The following is a 26,055-nucleotide window of genomic DNA, read 5'->3' on the forward strand; positions in this document are numbered from 1 at the left end:
ATCCAATTACTTGTTCCCCAAATACAATGCGGAAAAGCCGCGCGCCGGTACGTTTGCGCTCGCGCACACACATACATTATCACGCGCGTGTATGTATGTCGTTTGGCTGATTGTGAATATGCTGAAGCTTCGCGCGAGCGCGTAGTGAGTTCGGGCTGCGTTCGGCCGCGTGAAATTCCGGATTTCGACATAATGGAGATCGCTGTATCTGCGTGCCAGCTGTGTGCGCGGCGCGCGCCGATCTATCCCCCCGGTTCTCGAAAAACATTTTCGCGCCGTGGTGACTTTGCTCGTATACTTTTACATTTCGAACGACACGTGGTGATGAAAAAAAAAACGAATGGTTCATTTGTTGCAGATGACGTTCGCGCAACAAGCCATTTCGAGCGTCGGATATTGCGATACTTACATATTAGCCTCGCGACTTGCAGATTCAACAAAGAAAGGTAAGAACTATTTTAAACTGGCTTATAAATAAATAATATATAAATGACCTATTTGTATGTGACAATTTAAGTAATTTTCCGGATTTTTGGATTTTTTAATAAAATTATTATATTTTCACAATTAAAGGGATTACTATTATCAGATTGTCATCGGTTAAACGGCGAGGAGACTGTTCTTTTAAATAATTCTTGCTTCACTCTTGTCCGACTTCTTTTTCTTTTGTCTCCGTAGCGAACGACGTACTATCCGGTTGTCCTGACTTAATTAAATGGTTTAAGTTCCGACGAAAATCCGAGGCCGATATCCGACGGCGAAGCCACGGGAAAAATATTTCAGTCGGATTAAGTACGTAAGCTTTAGAAAAAGGTTACGGAGGAGAGGCTGCCGGCTGCCGTGGGAATAAATTCTAATGTGGCGGCATTATAATTGCGCGGTTTACGTTCGTTGCCGGCCTAGGGCTGCACCGGAGCCAAATTAGCGACGATCATTATTTATGTCTCGCGAGGAAAAGGGGTTAAAATGGCCACTCGTTGCCGCCGTGCTTCTATAACGCGGAAGACAAAGGGTAGTTAGCCTCGTCCGGGATGGGGATCCTCGAATATCCGGGAAATTACTTATCCCACCGAAATGACTGTCGAATTAAGACCATTGATAGGGACGCATTTGCCTTGTCGCTTCGATATCTGCGTACTGGAAGGTGCTATTATTTAAAGAGCAAATAACTACATTTTTCTATGACAAAGATGAGTCTATAATTAAAATATTGATTCGTTGGCTTCAAATATCAGCTCGAAAAAGAAGAACTTGATAAAGTTAAGGTAGAGTCGAGATCCTACACACGTTAGTATGCAGCGCTAAATGATTCTATACGTTATAGTCGAGCCGTTATGCGCTCCCCTTGTAATTTCCCCGCGATTAAGTAATTACGCATGAACTCAAAGTCCGTCGGAAGGTACGACGGATCCGCCGTCGGAGTTTGTCGCGCCGATAAGACGACCGGCGTGCGGAGAGTATGCACGTTTCTCTTATACTTTTTTTTTATCTTTTCGTTCTTTTCTCTCTTTTTCATAAATGACACGAGCAGCGTAATTTATAATACACCGTGATAGCGCATCTCGTCTGGACTTTATAACTTTATGGTGCAAGACAAACAGTGAGAGCGACTGATAAGTAGCTATCTGCCGTGTTAAACATGTTATCCTAACCCGTTACCGACATGTCTACGCCGAAGTGCAGATAAGCAACAAGTGTGCAGTTCGCGTCGAGCCGTTTGGGAAAAGATATTGTGTACTCGCTTCTCGTTAATTATCTCTCGCCTCTTTCACGCTGCTTTTTTTCCTCTCTCCTCTCATTTTCGTTCGCCGGTCGGTCGCCGGCACCGGCGTTAACGCCGGTGCCTACCAATAACGGACGATATTCCTCTCATCGAACGAGTTTTCACATCGCCTTCGTCGTTTAATTCCTCTCCACAGCGAACGATAGAATTTGCGTGAATAAATCACGAATAAATTGCGGTGATTGTGTGACGACCGGAAAAATATAGCACGAAAAGATTCAATGTTTTAATGTGAGAATATTTAAAACAAACACACAAATTTTTTTGCTATAAATTAAATATAATCGTTTTCTTTCTGATTAAAAGATATTAAGAGGGAAATTTCTAACTAGTCGTACTTTTATTATAATTTTAATATCTCGATTATAAAGGACGGTTAAAATTCTTACATAATAGTATTCTCATACCTAATAAGCGAGACTTTACAATTACCCGTAAGCTGAGTAATTTCCGAAAGTCTGCTAGTATCTTTTCTTGCAAAACGATAAATTTAGATCCTGACATTTAATTATGCGACACGAAGCTAAGGGTGGTTTCTTGGACTACGAGATGACTCTTGTTTCGTTTATTTTAATGGAAATGGACACTACTTACGCTACAGTCGCTACAGCGTATTTGCTGAATTATCGAGGACTTCGAATGATTACTCAGCAACTAAAAATTTTTGCATTTGCTTAAAATAAATATGAAAATCGTAATTTTATTATTGTTTTGGAAGAAAATATTTGTGTAAATTATATTACGCAATTATCACATCAATGATTATGTTATATGACTCCATAATTATATGTATAGTTAATGCAATAATTTCTTATTGATAGTTTAATTATGTATCTAATTTATTTTTATCTCGACTCTCGAGGCTAAGATAACAAATATTCTTTTCTCTCTGAGTATCAAATACTCCAATATTCCATCCATTTGCCCACACTTTCTGTTTTCTCTGGCTAGGGAGGATAGTACGACCTTATAATATCGATATAATTTCTCCGGAGGGTCCGTATGACTTTCGGCCACCGAAAGTTTGAGAACAAACCTACATGCAATTAAACGTAACGGTTCTTCCACGTCTAATAATAAATTTGGCGGTGGTGCGGGTACCGGGCCGCTAATGCGTTAGAGCGTATAGATTGTTGTTAATGGGAGTTATAAGGACGCATTAGGCTGATAAATAGTAATGGGGTTTATTGGCGGAAAATCAGAAAATATGACGATAGTCGGGGTATTCACCCCCCTTTTCCTTGCAGCGCACGGACACGCAGCGAGACGTTCCTTTTTCTTGGGTCTGCCATCAGCCACCATAAGCGCGGATATATGGACCCCAAGTTTATTATATTTGCTGGCCACAAGGAGGCTTCATCGGCTATATCTATGAAATACTGCTTTAGACGGACTATAAGATTCTTTTTTCTTTCTCGCCCTCGTTCTATCGATGTATCACCATGTGCGAACATTGACTAACAAGCTCTTTGAACATCCTTTTTAATGTATACATATAATCATTAGCATTATTTTTATATAAAAGTTAATTTGGCATATTAATGATTCGGATTATTGATTATACCTTAACAGTTTCTTGTTTTATCATTTTTATTGCGTTAATAGTTCCATTTGTAACAAACTTATCCTTGTAGACAAGAGCAAGTTGCTATTCTACTTGATAAACAAACCAGAAGTTTCTTAGATTTGGATAAGTGAAGAGGTAGATATTTCTGGAAGAATATGCAGGTGGACCACTTGGAACTGACCATGCCGTAGACTAAACAGCATCATAGGTCGTGGTGTTTACGTATACAAACGCGGTCAATGGGTTTTAAGTTCCTAGCAAACGACACTCGACTACTGGATGTTTATTTCGAGGGCTTTAAGAATATAAATTTTTCTGAAGAACCTTGAAAGCGAGGAACCTTCTAACGTCGACTATTTTCTTCCATAAAATTGTATTACTTCGTGCTAGTGAATTACCGCTTGTAAAGGAGATGAAATTTACTCCGTAACCACGAAAGAGAAAAAGAGACGGAATTCTTCTTCCAACATTAAAATAAATGGATTTCTGTACGCGTTTGGCGATCTTTATTTTTTTGTCTCGAGCTTTATATTAGTATATCATATAGCATGCTTATCTTTAGTATCAGAGGCAAATTTCTCAATTCTCAAAATAACATTAATATTGAAATATATCGATAAAGCATCATTAATTATTGTTAATTTTGAACACATACATTATCAATCATTAATTTTAATAATACAAATAGACTTTAAAAAGGAAGTATTTTCTATATATAGAATAACACCGTCGTAAGAAATATATATAGAATATACAGAAAGCTAAACGATATGTGCTATTTTAGTAGCAGGGATTCATGTCTTCCAGATTTCTAGCTGTCTTGGGGACATATTTGGGGAATAGGTTCTTTTTTTCGTATGGTCGTGTTTTAAGGATGAAAAAAAAAAAAAACAGGGCGAAACGAATAGGAATCGGATGTGACCACGTTCTCTTCCTATATAGCGCCAAGTCCGTCCTTTCCGGTCTCCCCCTTTATATTCGGGAGCGATATGAGCAGCACGTGTGGCAATGCGGTCGTCGTACGTGGTGGCTCGTGGTAATGTATATGAGGCAACGCCGAGAGGAACGTTGGTGTACACGGGTGAGAATTACTCCGAAGTCGGTCCCCCGCCGAATTATACGATTCACCTGGTCCCTATTTTACGACGTTTATATTACATCGCGCTGCGGCGAATCTTGGCTGCCGGCGCGCTTCTTGCGGTTCGACTTTTCCTCGCCGCCCGCGTCTAATCTTATTTCACCGCGGATACTGCGGAACCGTGAATTCCGAAATTTCTCTTGTAAACTTTCGTCGAGTAAAAAAAAACCCCGAGACAAAACGTCTCGACGCATTGGCGCAATTGTCAATTGTCAAAAAAGCTGTAATTATACTGGCGTTTCATAAGTAAAAAATTACATAAGGTAATAAGAGATATTCGTAAATATATGGTGGTTTACAAATATTAACACGTTGCAACGTATTATCGTACAAATTTATAATGTACTGAAATTATCCTCTATACAGGATATTTATAAGGACTATTATAAATATTCTCTCGTCAGAGAGATCTAAAGCTTAAATACACGATTCCGTCTGGAACAAGGCCGAAGCATAAATCTATCAACGAGGAAAGAGTTTATACTCGTAAAAAACGAAAACAAAAAGGAAAGGAAGATCGCTAACATCATCAGGGAGTCGTTGCGTTATCGCGGCGTATTTAGTCTTGCCCACAACCTCTCCTCTGCTTCTCTACCCCTTGCCCAATCTCTCCGCCGTTAATACCGCGCGGGTATCCTTCGATAAACAACGGAGCAGCAGGTTGTTCAGATTTTATTTGTCGAAGCCGCCAGCGCCCTTCTTCATACCCGCGCTTATCGTCCTCGGACGTTCCTCCCCGGCGCTTTCTCTCTTTCCCTCCTAGGAAGCTGGGAAAAATCCGTAAACGGGTAAATATTAAAGGCTCGGCTTCCCTCGCTGCGTCGTTGCGCGTACCGATAACGGGGGTCCCGCTTTCGGAGCTTCACGATACTATCTTTATTTCTCGAGATCGTAAAATTTTACAGTCGACGGGCAGGGATTTTTATCGTCGCGACGGTCCGTCGCTTCTTTCGCTTTCACCGCGCCCGTATCTTCACTGGTATAGGTATTCATACGCGGGGGATGAAACGTAAAATTTACGAAACTGTCGGCAATTAAAAGAATATTGATCGATTGGATGTGCGTTTGCGTAACTGACGTTAGTTACGCGCAAATCAGCAAAATCGCGATTCAGCAATATCGACCACGCACTTTATAGTCTATATCTTATCTGCAATTTATGAACTTCTCGCGGACATCATTAGGACGATTGTTATTATCATTTGTCAGAACAAAGGAGAGCGAATAGGTGAATAGATAGAACAACGCGCTGCGCAGGTGGCCTCCAACGGCGAGGGTTACACTCGGTCCCGTTGCCCCGTTATACCGCGCTCGTCCATTAGCCCGCGTCCACGAAAATTATCCGTGACACAAAGACGATAGGTAGGCGCGCGCAAACAAGTTAGCCGTCTCCTGATTTCGCGGAGTGGCAGCCTCATAATTGTTACGACGTAACCTCCAGATAATCGCGTCTAAAGTTTCAGGACGTTTCGTACAGTTAGTTGGCGGTGTTTGGTTGGGAGCCGGGCATTTAGCCCGTATCGTCGTGTATACGCCGAGCGTGGATGTACACGCTCGGAGTCCTCTTTGCCTACAGGCTCGTTCAAACGGAACGTACGCGTTCCTTCGCTCTGTCGGGGCACGGGATTGTACTCCTCCCGCCCGCGCCGGCTCGAGCGTCCGTAATCCGTTCATGGACCAACTGCTGGCTCCGGTAGACACGTACAATGCTTGCCACTTGAACTTCCACGGATGCTACGTATCCACGTGGTTAATGCCGCATAATTTCTATTACTTTTCACTTTGGCTAATCGCTTATATGTCCACGCGGTATCACGACAAGGAACATGTGAAATAATTAATTCTTTTTCGATATCATATGCCTTAATCTTTTCGACGCTTTCTCTTCTAGCTTATTATTATCTTTTGTAAAAATTGCATTGGTCAGATCGATTCTTTATTTTAGATCTTTAATCTTTTTAGCACGTATATATATATGAATCACTAAACGGTTTTCGTAATTCTAATTTTTTTGGATTTGAAACGTGGATGGATCGAGATCTATAGAACGACAGATATGAAAACGAAAGCCAGAGAGAAAGAGAGAAAAGGGATTGTGAGAATATGCAGGAAGCCGCGGTTAATGCGTGTGTGAGCGACCACACGAATTAACGCTTGTTTCCAAAAGCCCTAACGTGCCTGCGACAATTCTTGAGTGCTGTCTACTGCAGAGGCGAAAAGGGGGGAAGGAAAGAGAGAGAGAGGCAGAGAGACCGAGATAAACCGAGAGAGAGATATATATATATTATATATATATAGAGAGAGAGGGAGAGAGAGAAAGAGAGAGAGAGAGAGAGAGAGAGAGAGAGAGAGAGAGCAGCTAGAGTCTGCATCTCTTCTTCTCATCATCGCTCTCTCTCCTCTTCTCTCTCGCTCTCTCTCTCTCTCTCCCTCTCTCTCTCTCTCTATCTCTCTGATGATCAGAGAGAAAGCACAGTGCCCTCCTCCGACCAGCAAACTTCCACCTCCGCCGCAACCAACCCCTTTCTCTGACCCCGGGGATGCGGAGCAACCACGTTAAACGTTGGTAATGTTAACGTAAATAGATTATAACACTCTGTTAAACAGGCAGGCAGGCGGGCGGGCCTCGGCTCGTGCGAATTACTCACGGATCGCGTGACACGTTCCCCTGTCCTGCCAACCGCCGCTTTTGGCTATCATCCTACGTGGTGCACGCGTCGACGACGCTGTCCTCCCACCGTTCTCCACCCGACTTGACTGTGTCTACCTACCTACCAACCGATGCGGACGCGACGCGACCCGCGCTGTACCTCGGCGCCGAAAGCAAGCGTGACCATCCTTGCGTTCGTATGAAATGAAATCGCCGAAATTTCCTTGCTCGTTTTTCGCGGGACCGCGGGAATCAGCTTGCGGAATGAAAATTGCTGCTGACGGAACGATTTGGAGTTTTGGAGTACGGAACGTTGTCTCCGGTCTGTTCTGTCAAAAGCCATGCTAACCACTGATTTCATTACTTCGACTTTCAAATGCTCATGGCACCTTCACGTTTATAAATGTCTCATGTTTTTGTCAAAGAAATCAACTAAAATCAATCGTGAAACGCGATGCGATTTAATAGATCTTGACATTCGTCAATTTGATAAATTTATTTATTATTTTGATATTTATAGGAATTATCCTAAATTGTAGTGATTATTATAATAAAAAATTGTACGTAACTTATATATATATATACATAAAAATTTTGAATTAATAAATATATGAACAATTGACATCGGTGAATACGAATCTGAGCATGTAAAATCTATGGTCAATGATTAGCTTTTTAATCGATTTTAGTTCAAAATTTTCGACCGTTATTGAACATCGAAGTATATATTCGCATTACGGAAGATGTACCGATTGTGAGATAAAGTATAATTTTCTGAAAAAAAATTGGAGAGAATAGCTGCGTCTTTATTTCGAGTACTAACGATAAGTTTCATCTCGCGTAAATTGTTGAAATACTCATAATATAATTTTATAAATTGTCTCAACATTGAAATGACAAAATCACTCACCGGCCGGTGCGCAACAGCGGAGTTGTAAAACTGCCGTCGATCTGTAACACATCAGAAATATTTTTACGTTAAAGCAGTGTGTCCACAAGATAAACAATATTTCAAGTAAATAATTATATCGCGCCTCTCAAATTTTTATAACGTTATTTTAATAGATATTTGATCTTGAAACGCTAATGCAAAAAAACAATCGCGGCCGCATATTTCCGCATTAACTCGCGTTCGCATAATTAAAATCCGCGAAAAATAATTCAAGTGTATAATATTATGACCGTGCAACAAGACGCGACGTTCACGACACAATATCTCTTTTCGCATACGTCTCCGAGATCGAACTCCGAAATTGCGAAATTGCGCCGGAGTTAAATTTAACGAGCAATGAGTATCACGCGCGTAATGGTCGAATCGAGTCGCGCTTAAGAAAGTGGCGGAATCCGCGGCCGCCACTGAATAGCAAAAAAATAAACGACGAATAACATCTACTCACCCCACGGTTGCCCCGCTGTCGCCCGAAGCCTCCCAGGCCTCCTCCTCCTCTCCTCGGTTCTCCACCGTTGCGTCACATCTCCATCGGTGCACCGCACTCGCGCTCACTCGCGACGCGACGTTCACGCGAAAATCGACGATATCGTCGCTTATTATGATCGCGCGTCACTTTCGGCACTCCCGGTATTAATCTCGCGACGCGGCGCGTACACGCGTTTATTACACGTACGGCGACGGAATAATTACGCCACGCCGGAGAAGCTACGACTAGAGCTATACGATCCGCTCGACGGACGTCGGCGTCGTCCCGTGTGATGTCCCGCAGGTAGAAGCGACAAGTGAGTTTAAGATGGCGGAGAGAATTTCGCGTAAATTGCGCGACCAACTTCACTCGCCAGGAGCAACCGTCGCGAGGTCGCTACGCTTGCCGCTTGCCAGGCGATTTTGGTTAACTGCAATTAAATAATCGATTTATTCGCCTTATTCGAACATTCACATTCGTGTCTATTTCCCACGATCGCCAAATATGAAAACAGTATGATTAAATACAAAGTTAAATACGTACGACGTTAATAGAGACTGTGATCGTTGATTAAACACACGTCGCGGCGTTACTCCGATTCGTCCTTCGTCCGCTCCGGTCCGCTCGTATTCTTATCCGTGTTCCGAAAACGACGATTCCGAAGCCGCGCGACCGGCGCGAGGCGCGAGAGGCGAGTCAAGGTGGCGGTTGAGAAAAGCGAGATCGATTAGGGCCGGTCTACAATCAGTCGTCGGAACGCAACCGATGGCCCAATGAGAGACGTTCTTTTTTAATAACGAATTTTCCTCGTTGGACCAGCAGCCGCGTCTCTCGACGTACGATCATTACTGATTGTAGAATCAGCCTTATTCGAAAGAATGTAATCTAAAGTCAGTATTATTGAACGCGATATACTTGTGTCCGTATAAATTCCGCGAAACATATATGTATTAGCTATAAGCTATAAGTCGTTCGATGTATCACAGTTTTCTGTAAAGGCCTTCACACATAAAATCGCGTAAGGACGTAAAACGTAAGCGTAAGAATATCGACCAATCCCAATCGAGTATTGTACCGTCCGCAATCCGAGTAGGGGAAAATACTCGCGTTGGATTGATCGATTTTCTTACGCTTACGTTTTACGTCCTTACGGCATTTTTTATGCGCGAAAGCCTTAATTTAAAACGCCCGTTCGGCGATTCGTAGGTATTCGTACGTTAGGGCTTTTTACTCCGCGACGCGCGACGCGATCCGAGATCCGAGAACAACAACGCGAGGTCGCGGGCGCCGCGGCAACATGCGTAACGGAGACAGAGTGGGGGAAAGTAACTAGACCCACCGAACGCGCGCCGTGACGAGTCACTCTATCCCCCCTCCGTCATGTTTACGAGAAGTCGCGCGGCGCGGCGCCCGCGTCACGCGACCCCATCTTGGAATTTACTGACTCTCGGCTCTCGCCGTCTCGCCGCTCTCGGAACTCGGAACGTAGATCGTTGCGCGGAGTAAACATAAAACATACGTATCGTCGGGCTCCGTTTTCGGATTACGGAAAACTGATATGTACGTGGTGTATGTGACATCGAATGTGTCATTAATACATGTGCTTCGCGATTCCGATGCCGAGGTAGATTACATTCTTTCGAAATTCGCTTTGCGGCTTCGGAGTGAATTTGCCATCGTTTTCGGAACACGGATGAAACATACGAGCGAATCCTAAATCAAGTAACGCCGCGACGCGACGTGTTCAATTAGCGACAGATCACGCAGTCTCTGGTTAACGTCTCACCTCGCGTTGAACCTCGCCATTTTATCGTGTTCTGATACTCGGCGATCGTGGGGCGGATAGACAGTTTTTCATAAATCAATGATTTATAAATGCAGTTAATCAAAATTGTGCTTCACAAGCAGCAAGTGTCCTCGCGACGGTTACGGTGGCTCCAGTACGAAATTCTCTCCGCCATTTTAAACTCACTCGTCGCGTCTACCTGCGGGACATCGCGGGCAACGGGCCGACGCCGAGCGGATCGGAGACACTGTCGGACAGTTTCTTTCGTAACTTCTCCGTAATTATTTCGTCGCCGTGTAATAAACGCGTGTGCGCGCCGCGTCGCGAGATTAATACCGGGAGTGCCGAAAGTGTCGCGCGATCACGAGCGACGATATCGTCGATTTTCGCGTGAACGTCGCGTCGTGAGAGTGCATTGCACCGATGGAGATGCGACAACGGAGGAGAGGAGGAGGAGGCCTGGGAGGCATCGGGCGACAGCGGGGCAACCGTGAGGTCAGTAAATGTTATTCGTCGTTTATTATTTTGCTCTTCTGTGGCGGATTCCGCTACTTTCTTAAGCGCGACTCGACTCGCTCGTTACGTACGATACTCTTTTTACTCGTTATGTTCAACTCCGGGCGCAATTTCGTAATTTCGGAGTTCGATCTTCGGTGTATGCGAGAAAAGATATTACGTCGCGTCTCTCTCTTATTCGCACGGTTATTTGCACGATTTTTCGCGATTAATTATGCGAACGAGTTAATGCGGGAACGAGAGAGTTTATGCGGTCGCGATTTCTTACATTATAGCGTTTCAAAATATCAGTTGAAATAACGTTTTAAAAATTTAACGAGAACGATAATTATTTACTTCAAGTATCGATTACCTTGAACGATGTTTTTTAATGTAAAAATATTTCTGTGTTACAGATCAATCTTGAGGTCAACGCAGTTTCACAACTCCGCTGTTGCGCATCGACCGGTGAGTTATTTTTCTATTTCAGTTCGTGCGCAATAGATTTGTATGGAAAATTATAAGTCGTTGCGTTTATCAATCGCGCTATTCCCGCTAACATTCTACAATCCGTCTCGAAAAGATCCTCGTTGAAATCCTACCGAATTTAAATACTCCGATGGGTGGAGACGGCCCGTCGTATTCGTGGTTGCCACCGCACGATGAAACGCGGGTCGGGACGGGGAAGTAAGTAATAGATAGGTTTGTAATCCATCGAGAGCTCGAGGCGTTTAGGAATGAGATATTTCGGAAGGGGTTGGCGATATCGGCAGTCTGCGAATGAAATGGCGCGTCTCCCGATCCTCGACGTGCCCCGAAGGGGCTTGCTGCCGAATCGAGCCGCGATCCATCCCCGTCCCTCCTGATTTCAGCTATACCCCCTCGGCTAAAGTTGTCTTCGCGAAGACGAGTCAGAATTGTCCTATCGTCCCGAATTTCTGCCATTCTGCAGACTCGCTCGTCGTTCTTCGCGGCATGTAGATATTGATGAAAAATATATTCAGCGCTTTTATACTCCTGTTCGCATTTCGTATTTCAATGCGTCATCATCTAATGACTCTTTTTATTTCGCGAGAATTTTTTCAGAATTAACGCGTATATGTTTTATTATATTTAAAAAATAGCTTTTTTCGTTAAAGTATTATTCTCGCCTCATTATAATCTTTATTACGCTGAATATATCGATAAAACCGACATTTAACTCTAACATAAAACGGCAACAATGGCATATTCAACATATTTCCATACAAATCTATTGCCTCGGTCCAGATTTGCTTTTCAGCCTTGCGGCGCCCGAGGCTCATCGATTCCGCTATTTTTTTCTCTGCTTTGATTATCGCCTGCGATCTCGATAACTACGCATACTCGTGCTACAATCTATATGTGATATTGATTACACATATGTTGATTTACATATATTGTAAAAACTTTGTCCGATAGTTAAATACCTTATATAATACGGCCGATTTTTAATAACTACATAGCATCGATTTTAAATAATATATTAAATAATCTCAACCTATAACCAGCGGCACATTTTTGGAAAACAATGTGGAAGATTACCGCCTGAGTGAAGTACATCGGAATACCGGAATAGAGACGGATGGGGCATTGAAAACGATCACATTGTTCGACACGATAATATTTGCCGCCGAAAATAACGCTGAAAAATCGTGAAGAAATAGAAAGATGGGACGGGGCGTGTGTTCATTCAAACGCGGACAATGCGAGAGAGATTCATCTGCCTGCCGGTGCCACTCTGGATTCCATCCACTCTTTTCGGTCCTGCTTCCATTGACTAATGTTATGTGGTACGCGTCAAATTAAAAACTTGATTTGCAGTCCCGTTGCTCCTTCTGCACGATATTTTATGACACGATAATTCATTAAAAGTGTAATAAATAATATTCGCAATTTACATCACCATTTAGGATATTTGCATATCGTACATAAAATATATTTATTTACAAGCGCGATTACGCGCAAAAAGATCTATTGTAAATTTATGAAAAAAAAATCTGCTCTAAAATATCTTTTGACAATGTAAGAAATCTACATGAGATATCATGACGTTCGGAATTAATATTAGACAGATTCCACATATTGATTTGAAGCTATTGTTACAGAAATTCTGTATAACTTTCAACAAGTTGGAATGAGCTGCGTATATGTGTGCTATCTTGACGAGAACATTTTCAAAACTTATTTCACAAGAAATAAGTTATCTATATATGTTTTTGTAATAGTATCCGAACAACTCTCAACATAGTACGAAAAAAAGCAATGAGATATATTTTATATACGATAATGATTAATACAATTTTCTTAATATGATGCCATATTCGGTTATTGTAAATCCGTTATCATTCGGGTACTCGACAAATTCAGTTCGTCGCATCGCATTTAGCGGGATCATCAGCGGGAACGGTAGGCAATATCGGAATTATTGTGATTCGCAGAACGCGCGCGGTACGCCCGAGGGCGAGCAATCTATACGAGAACCAGACATTACTCCATCGTGGCTTGGATTTGAATATTGCGGTAGCAATACCGCTGCGGGCTCTAATAGTTACTGCGAATGGCACGTGCACATCCGTATGTATGCACCCTGCTATGCGCCGCACAATGTATCTAGAAGTATAAGACGAGTTATAAATGGTTGGATTATGTTGCCTGCTAGCGAAACTGCAGCCCGTTCTGATGCGTTGAAAATTACAAGACTCCTGTAACAATATCTTCAGGCCTGTGCGCGCCAGTCTGTATATTAATTATCAACGTCTGCACAATACAGGTTTCTCAAATCAATCAAAAGCTATTTCAGAGCAGATTTGCAATAGATCTTTTTGCGTATAGGCAATTGGAAATTGTTCAATTTAATTCATTCGTAAGATAAGGGAAATTATTTACATAGAATTTAATTTTATAATTATAATAGATTCTTTCTATTTTTTCTCTCTAGAAACATTTGCGACAAAATTAATTCCGGTTTCGTTAAAAATATCTCTTGTACTAGTATCTCCCATAAATTCTTTTAGTCACATAACTTTCTTAACTCATAATTCTCTTAAGTCACAAGTCGCTCCTGTAGTACGACGGCACAAATTTCGCCGGATTACGAAACGAATTGGCCAGAACATGAGTTTACTGCAAAACGCGCGCGCTTTGACGACGCGAGACGTGTCGAGAGAGAAACGCGATCTTAATCCCGCGGCCACCTTATATTTTTAGGGCGTCGAACTTACCGGCTGACTGGCAGTCACGATGGCAACGTCAAAGCCTGATTGAGATGGAATCGGAGAATAAAAGAGTTGTAAATAAGAGATAAAAGCAGGCCGTATGAGTGAGACGCCGGAGTGGCTGGTCGTGTCTAGCCCGGACAAAGTGTGGTTTTATTGGTACGTAAGGGGGCACCGTCGCAACGATAATCCCCATTTATAGCTTATAAATGATTTTAACCCCCGTAAAAATGCATTAGCTGTCGCCGAGGTGTGTCACACGTACGGCGTTGGTAACGACGCTTCAACGACCAGCACGTATTACACACGCGTACGCACAACGCGTGTGCGTGCACGCGTGTACCACGCGCCTGACAAAAACCACGATATCGAGTGACGCACGTCTGCAAATGTTAGTCGGCTTTTAAGGAACTATAAAGTAGTACGAGAGAGTGGTTTTTGTGACCGAGTCTTGCAAGGAGTGGGGACCCATACCCGTTGAAAAATACGTAATCTTGGCAAAGTAAGGATTGCTATAGGCTTTCCTGGCAAGTGAATATTTTAAATATTCAAAATATCTAGCTTAATATATACACCTGTCACATAAGCAGAGATTTTAATTCAAAGAAATAGTTGTTGAAGCAGAGGCTGGATTCTTGAATAACAATTATTAAACATATCAAAATTTTTATTTAAAATGATGATCAATGTAGGTAAAGTGTTCTGACATTACAAAAACTTTGATATAATGTTTAATAATTGTTAGAAAAAGACGTAATTCTTTTATAATATTTCATTTCTCATGCATATTATTTACGTACTGAAATATAATGCTGACGTAAAGATTTTTACATGACACTCAATGATTGAATACTTTTTTATAAAAGATGATACGTCAAAACAAATTCGCATTTCTGTCTCTGTTAAAGACATAATTGAGAAACGGTTTATTTTTTTTTATTGCGGCGCGTAATATTATTATTATTTAAAAAACGGAATAGTCTTATTAATAATGACGCTGAATCTTTTACCGAAAAGATGTTCTTTGTATTCTTAAGGCGCGAACGTTACTTTGAGACGTCGCTTTTTTCCAGTCGTGGCGGGCGTCGGCGTCGCATCGACGCGGTTCGGTTAGCCGGACGTGAGAGAAACTCGAGGTGGCAGAGAGAGTAGAGTGGGATCCCTCGGTTTTCAATTCGCGATATCGTGCCGGTGCGACATCCCCGTGTTAGGGAACGAGTCGCGAAGGAGCTGCGCCGCGTTCCTCGAGTCGGTATAGCGGCACCTCTTAGTCTAATTGAAAAGTCGGCGGAAATTGAAAATTGTGATCGCGAATTGTGAGCTGCATTAGGCCTTGGAAACGGGGAAGAGACTGCGGAAGAAAGGGAGAGAGAGTAGGATAGGCTGCAGAAAGAATGAGGGGGCGGGAAGGCTCGGTGTGTGTCGAGACGCGGCAGAATGAAGATTTACTGTTTTGTCTTCCGGTGCGTGCGGAGCGTTGAGGGTGGCGTGTGTCCTAGGGGTGGCGCAAATCCAGATCCGTATGGGCACATTCTTTTAAAGAGTCGTCGATTGTGCCGTTCTATATAGAGTCACGTTCTGAGGGTTGATTTCGTCGTCGCGTGTATACTTGCATATCCATCTATACGTCCATTTATAGACAACGCCGCGCAACATTTCTCTCGCGACGCGTCGCGACACTCGCACAACCACGTTCGCTGACTGCTCTAAATGCAGCCCCTCTATATGGTCCTTCGAAGGCACTTGTATATTTCAAACGCCGACTCCGTACGCGGTTCATCGAAAAGGAAACGGGGGACGAATTGTAACTGAAATGTCGGCGTGGCATCTGATGCAGGAACTGTAATCGTCTCTGTTTTAAAAACGTGGAATCTTTGATAATGGCCCCACGTGTGCGAGGAGATCGTTCGCGAAAGACTACTTAGCGTATTACGAGTAGGAGGATCGTGACGTGAGATTACGAGCTATATGGTTTATTATATGCGTATGTTTATATGTAATTGCAATTTTGATTAAAAGATTGTAACAGGGTGCACATCGAGATATAATACTTGATCAAAACTTTATAGATTTATACAAAAAGTAGATTTAATATGAATTAGATTAACAGTACACAAATTATTATGCACCTAAAAGTTACGTTTAAAAATTTTTAAGAATGTATATAACCCGAAGTATAATCTTTGTAACATAATTTTGCAATTAATTTAAAATACTATTTTTTCATCTTTATCAAATTAAGATCAATATTTGCTTTTCTCGTATTTTCTTAGTTTTTAATCTTTTTTTCGCCGCGTAATGGTACAGCCATGAATGCTGATAGCTGAAGAAAAATATCGGTAATTACGATCGTGATATCTGTGTCGTTATATCAAAGTAATAGTTGTTCAGTATAATGCATAGTGCACATGCATCCAAATTGAAGCTCGTCTCGGTCACCTTCTTACTCTCGACGCCTTTGCGCTGTTCGGCTTATACTCGACCGTTGAAGTCGACGACGCGGGCGAGGAAAAGAAATAGTTAAAGGTACACATCAAAGCGGCGTGATTTCGAGGGCGCACCTCGGCTTACCGCGCTACTTCTTCGCTGGGCTGAGAGGAAAATAAACCGGAGGACAAGACACGCGAGGGAGAAAAATAAAACTGCCGAGAAACGCCACGCCGGCCGGTGCGGGATGCGCGAGGGAATTTCGAGTAAACGAGTTAATTTGCATCGAGAACGAGGACTTGGGCGATGATGGCGGATACGCGCAGGATGATGATCGTGACGACGCACCAACGGTGTCGGGTATGCGAGAGCTTACCTTGCAGAGCCGCGCGATGACTGTCTAACGAAGTCGAGTCAGATATAATGGCAGATGATCGTCTTAAATTTGTTCAAGCTGTTGTGAGCTACCGGTTATCTGAGCGAATGTTTTACATATACATATATTAATTTTTGACGTTTTAATCAAGTAATATTCTTAAATATTATTGTAATATCGCAATATGTTTCAATTATATTTACTTAGCGAAACAATTTAAATTAATATATTTTTTACGTTATATTCCTTATTGCTCGTAACTTTATATCTTGGATAAATGGAACCTTTTCACAGATTTTCAATTTAATTATATGCCTATGCTGTTTTTTTTTTCAATGTTGACTGAATAAAATCTTACAATTAGTATCGCGTTTCTTAGTAAGATAATTAAAAGGCGATCGTCTATGACTGTATTTTTAACGCAATGTGCTTCAATTCACGCAAAGCTCGACGCACTTTGCGGTCCATTAGTATCGCAGGTGTTGACCATCTCTATTAGTGAGACATCGTAGATTAAAATCAAATTGCGCCTTTTCCGCGATTCATTCTCAATTTACCGCTTCCGTTCGTCATCCTCCGGTCGACCGGCTTTACCTTTATTCGTATACTTGCGAATGGAACACGCTGGATACGTTGTTGACGCGCGTAATTACACGGTTGGATTAAAGTGACACGTCGGACTCGCCTCAAAAGGACGGATCCTAGGACACTTCGATAGGTGCTACATTGCGCTCTTACCCTTCGCAACCCTATCTCGTCGTTTCTCGGTAATGTGTATGTTCGCATTGCCGCGGTGCGTCGGTGTCGCCTAATTGGAGCTTTCCGAAGTTAACGTGGCAGTGCATCGCGCGAAACGAATTTCCTTAGCGGCGCTTGCTCTTCATTTATAGCTTGTAGAGCGAATGACGAATCTGCAATCGCGAAAATCTTTCTTATTTGATAGGGATTTCGAAATCTCGTCTAATATTGATAAAACGTACCATATTTGACAATTCGAGAATTAAAATCTTGCAAAGAAGTTTCAGGTATTTGCGATATGGAGAAGAAAATTGAAAATCACGCAATGTGCGAAAGACACACAGTGATATTTATTTTCTTATCTTTCACATAAAAATTATACTGACCTTAAGAATCGAAAAGGCAATGCTATATTTATATGATCAGCGCGTGTGTAATATACTTAATTTTTTTTATTTTAGTTTATTTTTTATTAACAGAATCACAAACATTTTAAATTAAGAATTATTTGAATACACATAACGCACATAATTTACGTGTGTTAACAAAGTCACGAATGACCAAAGGATCTATTTAAAGAAATAGGTACTCGGAAGATAGTATTTGACTGTTCTAACGGAGTTCAGATGAGGACATGTAGGTAACGTTTTAATCACAGGAGACGCACCGTTAGATAGGCTCGGTTTTACGGGCTTGTAGTTTGAGCATTCATTGTCTCCGGGAATGCGAATTGAGAGATAAAACGGGAAAGTTGTGCCCGGGCTCTCTATTGCGACTCCTCTCGCTCTGCCATCGCTCACCAATTGTCCTTGTCTCCCGCTCGTCGCGTTCACGTACGCCGAACTCTCGTTCGTTCGTTCCTCTGGTCGAGCCCGGGCCACCCCTCTAATTTTCTTCGGAGTTCAGCTATGCGGACTACATTATGGAATAATTGCGCGGGTCGTTATTTCCGGCTTCTGTTTTCGCCGGCGGCCGTGGTGCTCCTATTCCTATGTAGCCGAGGCCGGTATAACAAGGGCTGAAGCTCACTCTTTCGTGCGGACTAATGAGCAATGATATCTACATTTGCGATTATTCGGCGTATCCCCTTTTTGCTCCTTAACGCACTTTGGAACGTGCTTTAATCAGGCGTTTGTCGAAGTTGCGACGAGAATTATACTGTTCACCAAATGGACACGCTTTAGCGGGTATTACGTTCACCAGTTCTATTCAATTATGAATAAGTCGTTTTCGCATTTATTTAGGATTTATAAGACTTTTGTCAATTTTAATGATAAAACAGAATTTTTTTTTGAATTCTTAATTACTTAATTTTATCTCACTTGAAAGTAAGAATTATCGATTTTCATCAAGATTCTCACACGCAAGTATGACGGCTAGAGAGTCTTAGGTCGATTTTGACCCGGACTGAAATGAAAACCCAACACAGTGAGGGAAGGGATGAACGTTTAACGTCGAAATAAACGGGAGAACGCCACTTTAAACGTGCAATTGCATTGCCGGGAATCAGACCCATTCCTCTCCGCACCCTCTCTCACTCACTTTCGCACCCTCTCCGTCCCTTTTGCTGTTGCGCTCCGTTTCTCTATCTCGTATCAGGGCGACAGAGCGGGCAGCTTGCAAAGCCCGCTTTGCTCTCCCCCGCCTTACCCGCGACCCTTCGAGATTGCTGAGCTATTCTCGCGACTGAATGTTTCATTAAGGCCACCCGGTATTGCTCTTAGATAACTCTACGAGGGGTAAATGAAATTTCCGCCATCTCCGATATCGCCACGTCGCTACTGCCACCTTCCACCTTTCATTCCCTAACACATCCTACCTCCCTAGCTACCACCCACACTCTCACCTTTTCTTACTCTCATACCAACACGTCATCGACCCGAGAAAGATTTAATCAAACGCATTTCCGCTTGTTCGATATAATGAGTTTGACGGTTTCGGCTTTCGATCGGGACATGCCGCGGATAACTGTAGCAATTGAGAAAGACAACGATAATGTCGAACGACGAAGAATAGGCGAATATGTTGGAAATGCGATAAATGACATCGTCTCAGCGACGAAGATGGAGCGAAGCACGGGTTAGTGTAAAAAAGCGCAAAGTCGAGGAAGGATCAGATGAAGAAATACTGACAGAGAGAAAGAGGGAGGAAGATTGAAAAGAAGAAAAAAGAAACGAACAGCCTGCAGCCAACCGTACGCTTACCACTCGTGACAGTCTCGTATCAGCTGTCATCCGTTAAATTCATCCGAAGAGGACGAACAGTATGGAAAGAAGATCCGACTTGAAGCGAAACCCGTAGGACAGGATAGATGGAGGCTTTCGTGGGACTCATATAAGAGAAAGGGAAGGGGGAATGAGAGGTAACAGCCGGGGGTGCAGCGGGATGAGAAAAAGGGTGAGCGAGGTGAGGTGAGAGGGGCGGATTTCTCTGCGGCCTAGATCGAGACGAACTTGAATGCTCAAATGTCAGAGAAACGACGAGTCCTCATTTGCCGCCGTTTTCGCGAGCATGTGTATAGTAGGAGAGAGGGGAGTAGTCGGGGCATCGGAAGGGTACGAGGGGCAGCAGCGGGCAGGAGGGGAAATAGGGGATAAGGGATCGAGGGCGCGACGGAGAACGCGAGGCACGTACGTGTGCACATACGGTGTGTGTCTGTCCCGGCGCTGTCTGCCATGCTCATTCTTGCGATCTTCAATTAATGAAACTCGGGTGCAGTCGCGTCGCATGTCAAATAAATATGTCTCCTACCCCCGCTCCTCTTTCCGCGGTACAGTCGCTCCCACCGGCAGACTACTTACCCTCTTCACCCTCTTCCTTCTCAACTCCCGGACTCCCGCGTTGCCGCGTCGTTTCTCGTCGCCCTTCTTCGTGAATCTTCCTCATACCACGACCGATGTCGCCCTGCCTCCGCACACTTTAACCCTTTCGCGTGCTGCTCCTTCCCCTGCCCGTCTCCCATCCCTCTCGGGCTTCAGGACGGTTTGATCCGGAACAAAATCATCGTTCTATTCGCGCGTACATGCTTCTGACAGCTCTCAGCTTGCCCTCTCCGCTTCACTCGGCGCGACGATAGGACTCGCGTGGCTTCGCTCGGTTGTCGCGTGAACTTTGATCCTAAATTCTGGATGTGTGATCATTACAATCCGAAGTTTAGAGCTTTTAGCTATGTTAGATCGTTAAATACAAAGATTTTCGATGTAGCAAAACTTGTTCTAGGAGCACATACACAGAATATATACATGTTTTAATCTCTTTCTGAAATAAATATTAAAATATAAAATATAATATATATATCTCTCTCATATATATATAATATATAATATATATATAGTATATATAATATATATAATATATATATATATATATCTTTTCAGAAATAGTTTGAACAGACAGAAAAATAAGAAGAAAAAAGGAATTAAAGACGCAAAACCAGAGGAAAGAAAATCAAACATAGACGCGGTTTCGTACACGGGTCGTCGACACGGTCGTATAATGTCGCTGGTGGCTGACGATGTACCTCGCTCGACCGGTCAGAGGGGAAGTGAAAGGGAAGAAAAAGATGATAAAGAAGGAGAAGCAAGAGAGGAAAGGAGAAAGAAAGCGGAGATCTCTTTATTCTTATTAGCCCCAACAGTGATTCCTGCAAAATTAAAATTGCCTAAGGAGGTATCATTTGCCCCCTTCTCCCTTTCTCCCGTTAACCCACCCACTTGCCCTATCCCACCCCAGCCCATCTTTTTCGTATCTCTTGCACACTCCACTTTGGTTCGGCGTCCTCCTCACGCCAGGCACTTCTTTGCCTTCTGCCAACCAACCAACCAACCAGCCAAGAGCTTCTCTGATGTTGCTCCTACAGATAAGTGGTCGGCTCTTGGGTTGCCTGCCTGCGGGCACTATTGGTCGATGCGTTTTTCCGTCCTCTCTCCTCCCGTCTTTCTTTCGTCATTTTTTTATCTTTCTTTTTTTCCATCTCATCTTTCGTTCTACACCTCTTTCCATCGTCTCTCCAGTGCCCTATCTTCCCTCCATCCCTCCATGCCTATATTTACATTTTATTTTACGTCACGCTCCTTTATTATCTTTCTCATTTCCCGAGGATACCCATTCGTTCGTGACAATTGTCGGAAATGGGGAGGAAGTGGACGAGTCGATGGCAAACGCTTCTTCGTAGCTCGGTCTAATCTGGCTTTAAGGCACGTCAAGATCCTGTATTCATCATATTTAATGCATTCACTTTGTCCTCACTGTAATTATATTTTACTTGTCGATTTCTCTTTTAGAATATCATAATATAATAAATTAAGTATTTATAATATTTCTAAAATAAAATAGGGATTTTTTAATTTGAAAAATACATTTAATAATTAATCGAACGTTTCGAAGAAACATCGTGAGTTCAAGAAAGTTTTCTTGATTCGGCGTACAATTTCAGTCACTTAAATGGAACGAGACACTTTGACTTGCTTCCGAAAGGACACCTCATGAGAGGGTGTTCGCTATCAAACGCTCGGCGCGCCGCGGAATGTGCCTGGCTCACCCTTCAAAAATCACGAAGCTCGACCGATAGACGAATTGATACGGAATTTCGGCGGTCTCGCGTTTAATCGACCGATCCATCCCTCTCTCTCACCTCCTCCGTCTGACGTAACCCTCGGCTGCTGTTTCTCGGCAGCGTTCGCGTCCCACCACCTTGTCCGCAAGAGGTTTATCGCCGACACTTTGTAAACGCCGTGATTTCAAACCGCGGCGTAAACCTCAGGGCCGGCTTAGATGAACCGTATTACGCACCGATAATTAATCCTTCGTTGACGGGAATGGAATTTGACCGTTGGCACGCCGGCAAGAGATTATTTTGCACATTGCTTTTGGCCGTTTGGCTAACACATTATTCAGCGGACGAGCCACGCGTAATGGATGATTGCGCGAGCAGCGGCAATTAATCGGGGATTAAATTTGGGGATTAAATGCCGACGTGCGACGAAAGGCTTAAGATCAAAAGCCATGTATTAATAATTTGATGTATATATGTACGTTTCAGAAATTAATTCTGAAAATTTTATTTTATTTTTAAATATTGACATTCATTTTGCTATACGTTTCTTCTACATCGTGATAGTTTGCGAAAAATGATATAATAATAAGAGAGGTAAAGGAAAAAATTTCTCCAATGGTGTACTCTCCAATGATAAGTATGTTTAATATGCGAAATTAATTTAAATCGATGTTTACAATCTGGAATTTTTCCCTACGGCTCCACCGTGAGGTATTACGCATACTTAATGACTTCCGCGGTTGCAAGAGTTATTTCATTTTAATACTGGAGCCCCTGTGCATGATTCTCATTTGTTTCTGTCATGCTAAGTAGTGTATCTTTATGCTTCAAAGTTATACAATCATTATTTTTCACCGCCAGAAATCTCTATTTACACATTTTTTAAATTAAGGGTCTTGTGCAATCTTACATAATTTTGATTAGCAGAGTCTTATGTGAAGCTTTATTATACTGGAAATATTTATATTATTATTAGAAAAGATAGAAAAAATGAAGAAAAATATATAATGGAAAAGAAAACGGAAAATAGTAGTTGTTTTGGCACTGGCATCTACGATGACTCACTGCGCACCTCTGCGATTTCCTACAGGCTGTTTCTGTGCAGACGTCGCCGCTTCTATAACGGGACTTGAAACCGTTCTCATTAACCCGCGAGCGAATACCGCGCTCCGTCTATTCTGTTCTATCTGCATTTTGCACCCGGGAGCATTCGGTGGATGCCTACTTTGATTTGTCTTGGAATATTGCGCCGTATTCTATTGCACCGTTGTCTGAACGTCTTCCTTTCTACCCTCTATTTTGCCTTTTCGCGTGGTTTTCGTATAGCGGCACCTAGTTCTTACATATGACATTAGAACAATACCGAAACAGTTAGAACTTTTAGTTATAATTATACATATATTGAATATCCCTTGAAAAGTATTTAATTCCAGGCTTGATACTTATTGCGATTGATCAGCTGTTATGTGATTTTTGAATTATGTTGCAAACATAACTTTCTTTACCATACAACTTTTATTCTGAAATTTAAAAGATAACTTTTTGCAATACGTAATATAATATACTTGTACACTACATAACCAATTTTTCGATTATATTAATTTATTATAGATACATTCTATAGTTCTATATTATATATATAATTCATACTTTTATAGAATTATAGAACCAATTATCTATAATTCTACAGTATAAATTTTATATCTATTTATATAAAATATGTAACACATATAAAATTCAATATCCATATTGAATGTAATATCATGCAACTGAAACATATGTGGATGTAATAATAGATTAGTGTAACAATTTATGTGTTATATACCATGTGGTTTACATTTAATATCTAAGTCCGAATAAACATAGAAGCTCGTTGTTTTTTCTTTGTAGTAAACTAATAGTAAGTGAATTATTATAGCTCTAACAAAACGCCGTGACGTTACATGGCCGATCATTTCACGAAACGACTGTGGGCGCATGCCGTATAAGGAGTACGGTGCTATGCATTCTCCTTTTGCTCTCTCATTACTGTTAAGTTTATTGTAATTAATTTTCCTATCTACATCATGCACTTTTAGATGGACACAGACGGTAAAGCACTATACTTTTACGCATATATAGCTAAACGTTACTCTCTCTTTCTCTCTTTTTCTCTCTTTCTCTCTCTCTCTACATTGGGCTAAAACAAATCTTAAATGTATTTTTTTACGTACGTTTGCATGAAAACAAAAATCACGTAACTTACATGCTATAGTGCATTGATTTATTGCATTATATATTAAGAAATTAAATTATATACTGAGAAATTTTATTAACTGTAATATTGTGTGAAAAGTTTTCGAATTCCCATTAGTTAAAAATCTTTTTTTTTTATTCTAAATCTAACATTATCTTGGAAGTTTTTGCCCGCGCATTAAGAATAGGAACAGTAGCGTGTAGACGTGTGCGCAAACTGTAATCTGTAATTAGCGATCCCGATTAGAGTTATTTACGAGCCGAGCGCGCTCACACTGTGTCAGCCATTGTATTTTAATGCCACGTCGCCATCTTCACCTTTAAAGCAAGAAAAATGCCGATTCTCCTGCGTCGTACGAAAAAGGAAGTCGGACCGTAACGCTCGGCGTGTAACTTACGAATTAACGAAACGGGTCGACCTCGGCATCGGAGATTCATCCTTTATTTTAACGACATCGTGTTGGCGCGCGTGTATACATGCACGGGCGTGCGTTCGTGTTGCTTATCGTTGATCCGGGAAACGGTATGTAGTCACTCTTAAGAGAACGTTGTTCCACATCGTGGTGTCGAAACATTCCACTTGCTTCCTTGCCAAATTTCACTCACGATATAATTCAGACGTGCGTACGCTGTTACGGGCATGCACGTGTTGCGCACGAATGTGTTTTTTACTCGCCGAGGATAGTGAACCTTTTCAAGAGCGATGGCTGCGACGATAAATGTAACAAAGAAAACATACCGGAGAATGTTTTACTTCAACAAATACGCATGTATATTCATGCGGGTATAATCTATCAGATAGGAGTTGATTAAAATATATATAATCGCGATTATTATTTTTAAATACATAAATCTGCAATCAACCTCTGTATTTTTTGACGTCGCTGCGTCAACAACGCTCGTCTATTTATCATTTGGCAGTGCTAAAGACACTTGTTTGATATTTGAATAGTGCGTATCAATTACGGATCCATTTGCACATTAATGCGATTTTAATTAAACTCGACCTCGCTATAGCCGAACACGCGAAATAGTTCGGGCAAATACGTGTAACACCGATACACAACACAGACACGTGCAACTTTTAAAACAGTTTTACGCAAACGTCTCGCACGAGATATTTCGAATGTTTAACGAGATCGTAATTATTGAGACAGATAGCAACTTTAAACATACATAAGCTCGCTTTGGCATGGATAGTGGGTTTTATTATTTTTTCAATCATTTCTCATACACACGCACGTGAACTTGACTGCGTTGTAATCTGGAAATTGTCTGTATAAATTAAGTCTGCCGACAAACATCTATCAAGACCATAAGCACGGAAAGGAAGCGCGTTTTATTCGAATACCGAGGTGCATCGCCTCCAGGGTTTTTCCAGACGACACACACGAACGCTTTTCCCGGGCACGTTACCGGCCGCTAACGTCGACATAAGAAATGTATCGGGCGTAATCAGTATAGTTAACCAGCCGCTAACTACGCACCTAGGCAACAATTAAAGGCATTAAGACTCGAGGTGCAACGTGTACGCACTAATGTGCGCTCATGCATTGAACGTTCTCAGGACGATCCCTTCGATGTTTTACCGCCGAAGGACGCATTAGTGAAAAACATAACCAGTTTCTGTCTCGCCTACTCTTTTCCACCT

The 26,055-nt window shown here is 42.1% G+C and overlaps 1 protein-coding gene and 1 long non-coding RNA gene across 6 annotated transcripts in view; one reads left to right on the plus strand and one right to left on the minus strand.

Annotated features, from left to right (window-relative positions):
• LOC143907183 (uncharacterized) overlaps positions 1-9,164 on the minus strand; it is a 124,502-nt gene extending 115,338 nt beyond the window's left edge. The window contains exons 1-3 of the long non-coding RNA XR_013259761.1: positions 9,100-9,164; positions 8,536-8,986; positions 8,049-8,089 (exon numbers count right to left, since the gene is read on the minus strand). This is a non-coding gene — a long non-coding RNA (uncharacterized LOC143907183). The remainder of the gene's footprint in view (positions 1-8,048; positions 8,090-8,535; positions 8,987-9,099) is intronic.
• LOC143907175 (uncharacterized) overlaps positions 1-26,055 on the plus strand; it is a 568,709-nt gene that overhangs the window by 259,007 nt on the left and 283,647 nt on the right. For 4 of the 5 annotated variants that reach the window (XR_013259758.1, XR_013259757.1, XM_077423768.1 and 1 more), the window contains exons 7-8: positions 359-446; positions 11,254-11,305. Coding sequence is in view for 3 of the 5 variants with exons in the window: in XM_077423768.1 (XP_077279894.1) it covers positions 359-446; positions 11,254-11,305 (140 nt within the window). In the remaining 2 variants the exon portion in view is untranslated. Of the gene's footprint in view, positions 1-358; positions 447-10,323; positions 10,838-11,253; positions 11,306-26,055 lie in introns of those variants that run through there. The other variant, XM_077423766.1, reaches the window with a different exon arrangement.

The sequence above is a fragment of the Temnothorax americanus genome, unplaced genomic scaffold (genome assembly GCF_048541705.1).
Source record: "Temnothorax americanus isolate GAGA-0224 unplaced genomic scaffold, ASM4854170v1 Scaffold8, whole genome shotgun sequence".
Lineage (NCBI taxonomy): Eukaryota > Metazoa > Arthropoda > Insecta > Hymenoptera > Formicidae > Temnothorax > Temnothorax americanus.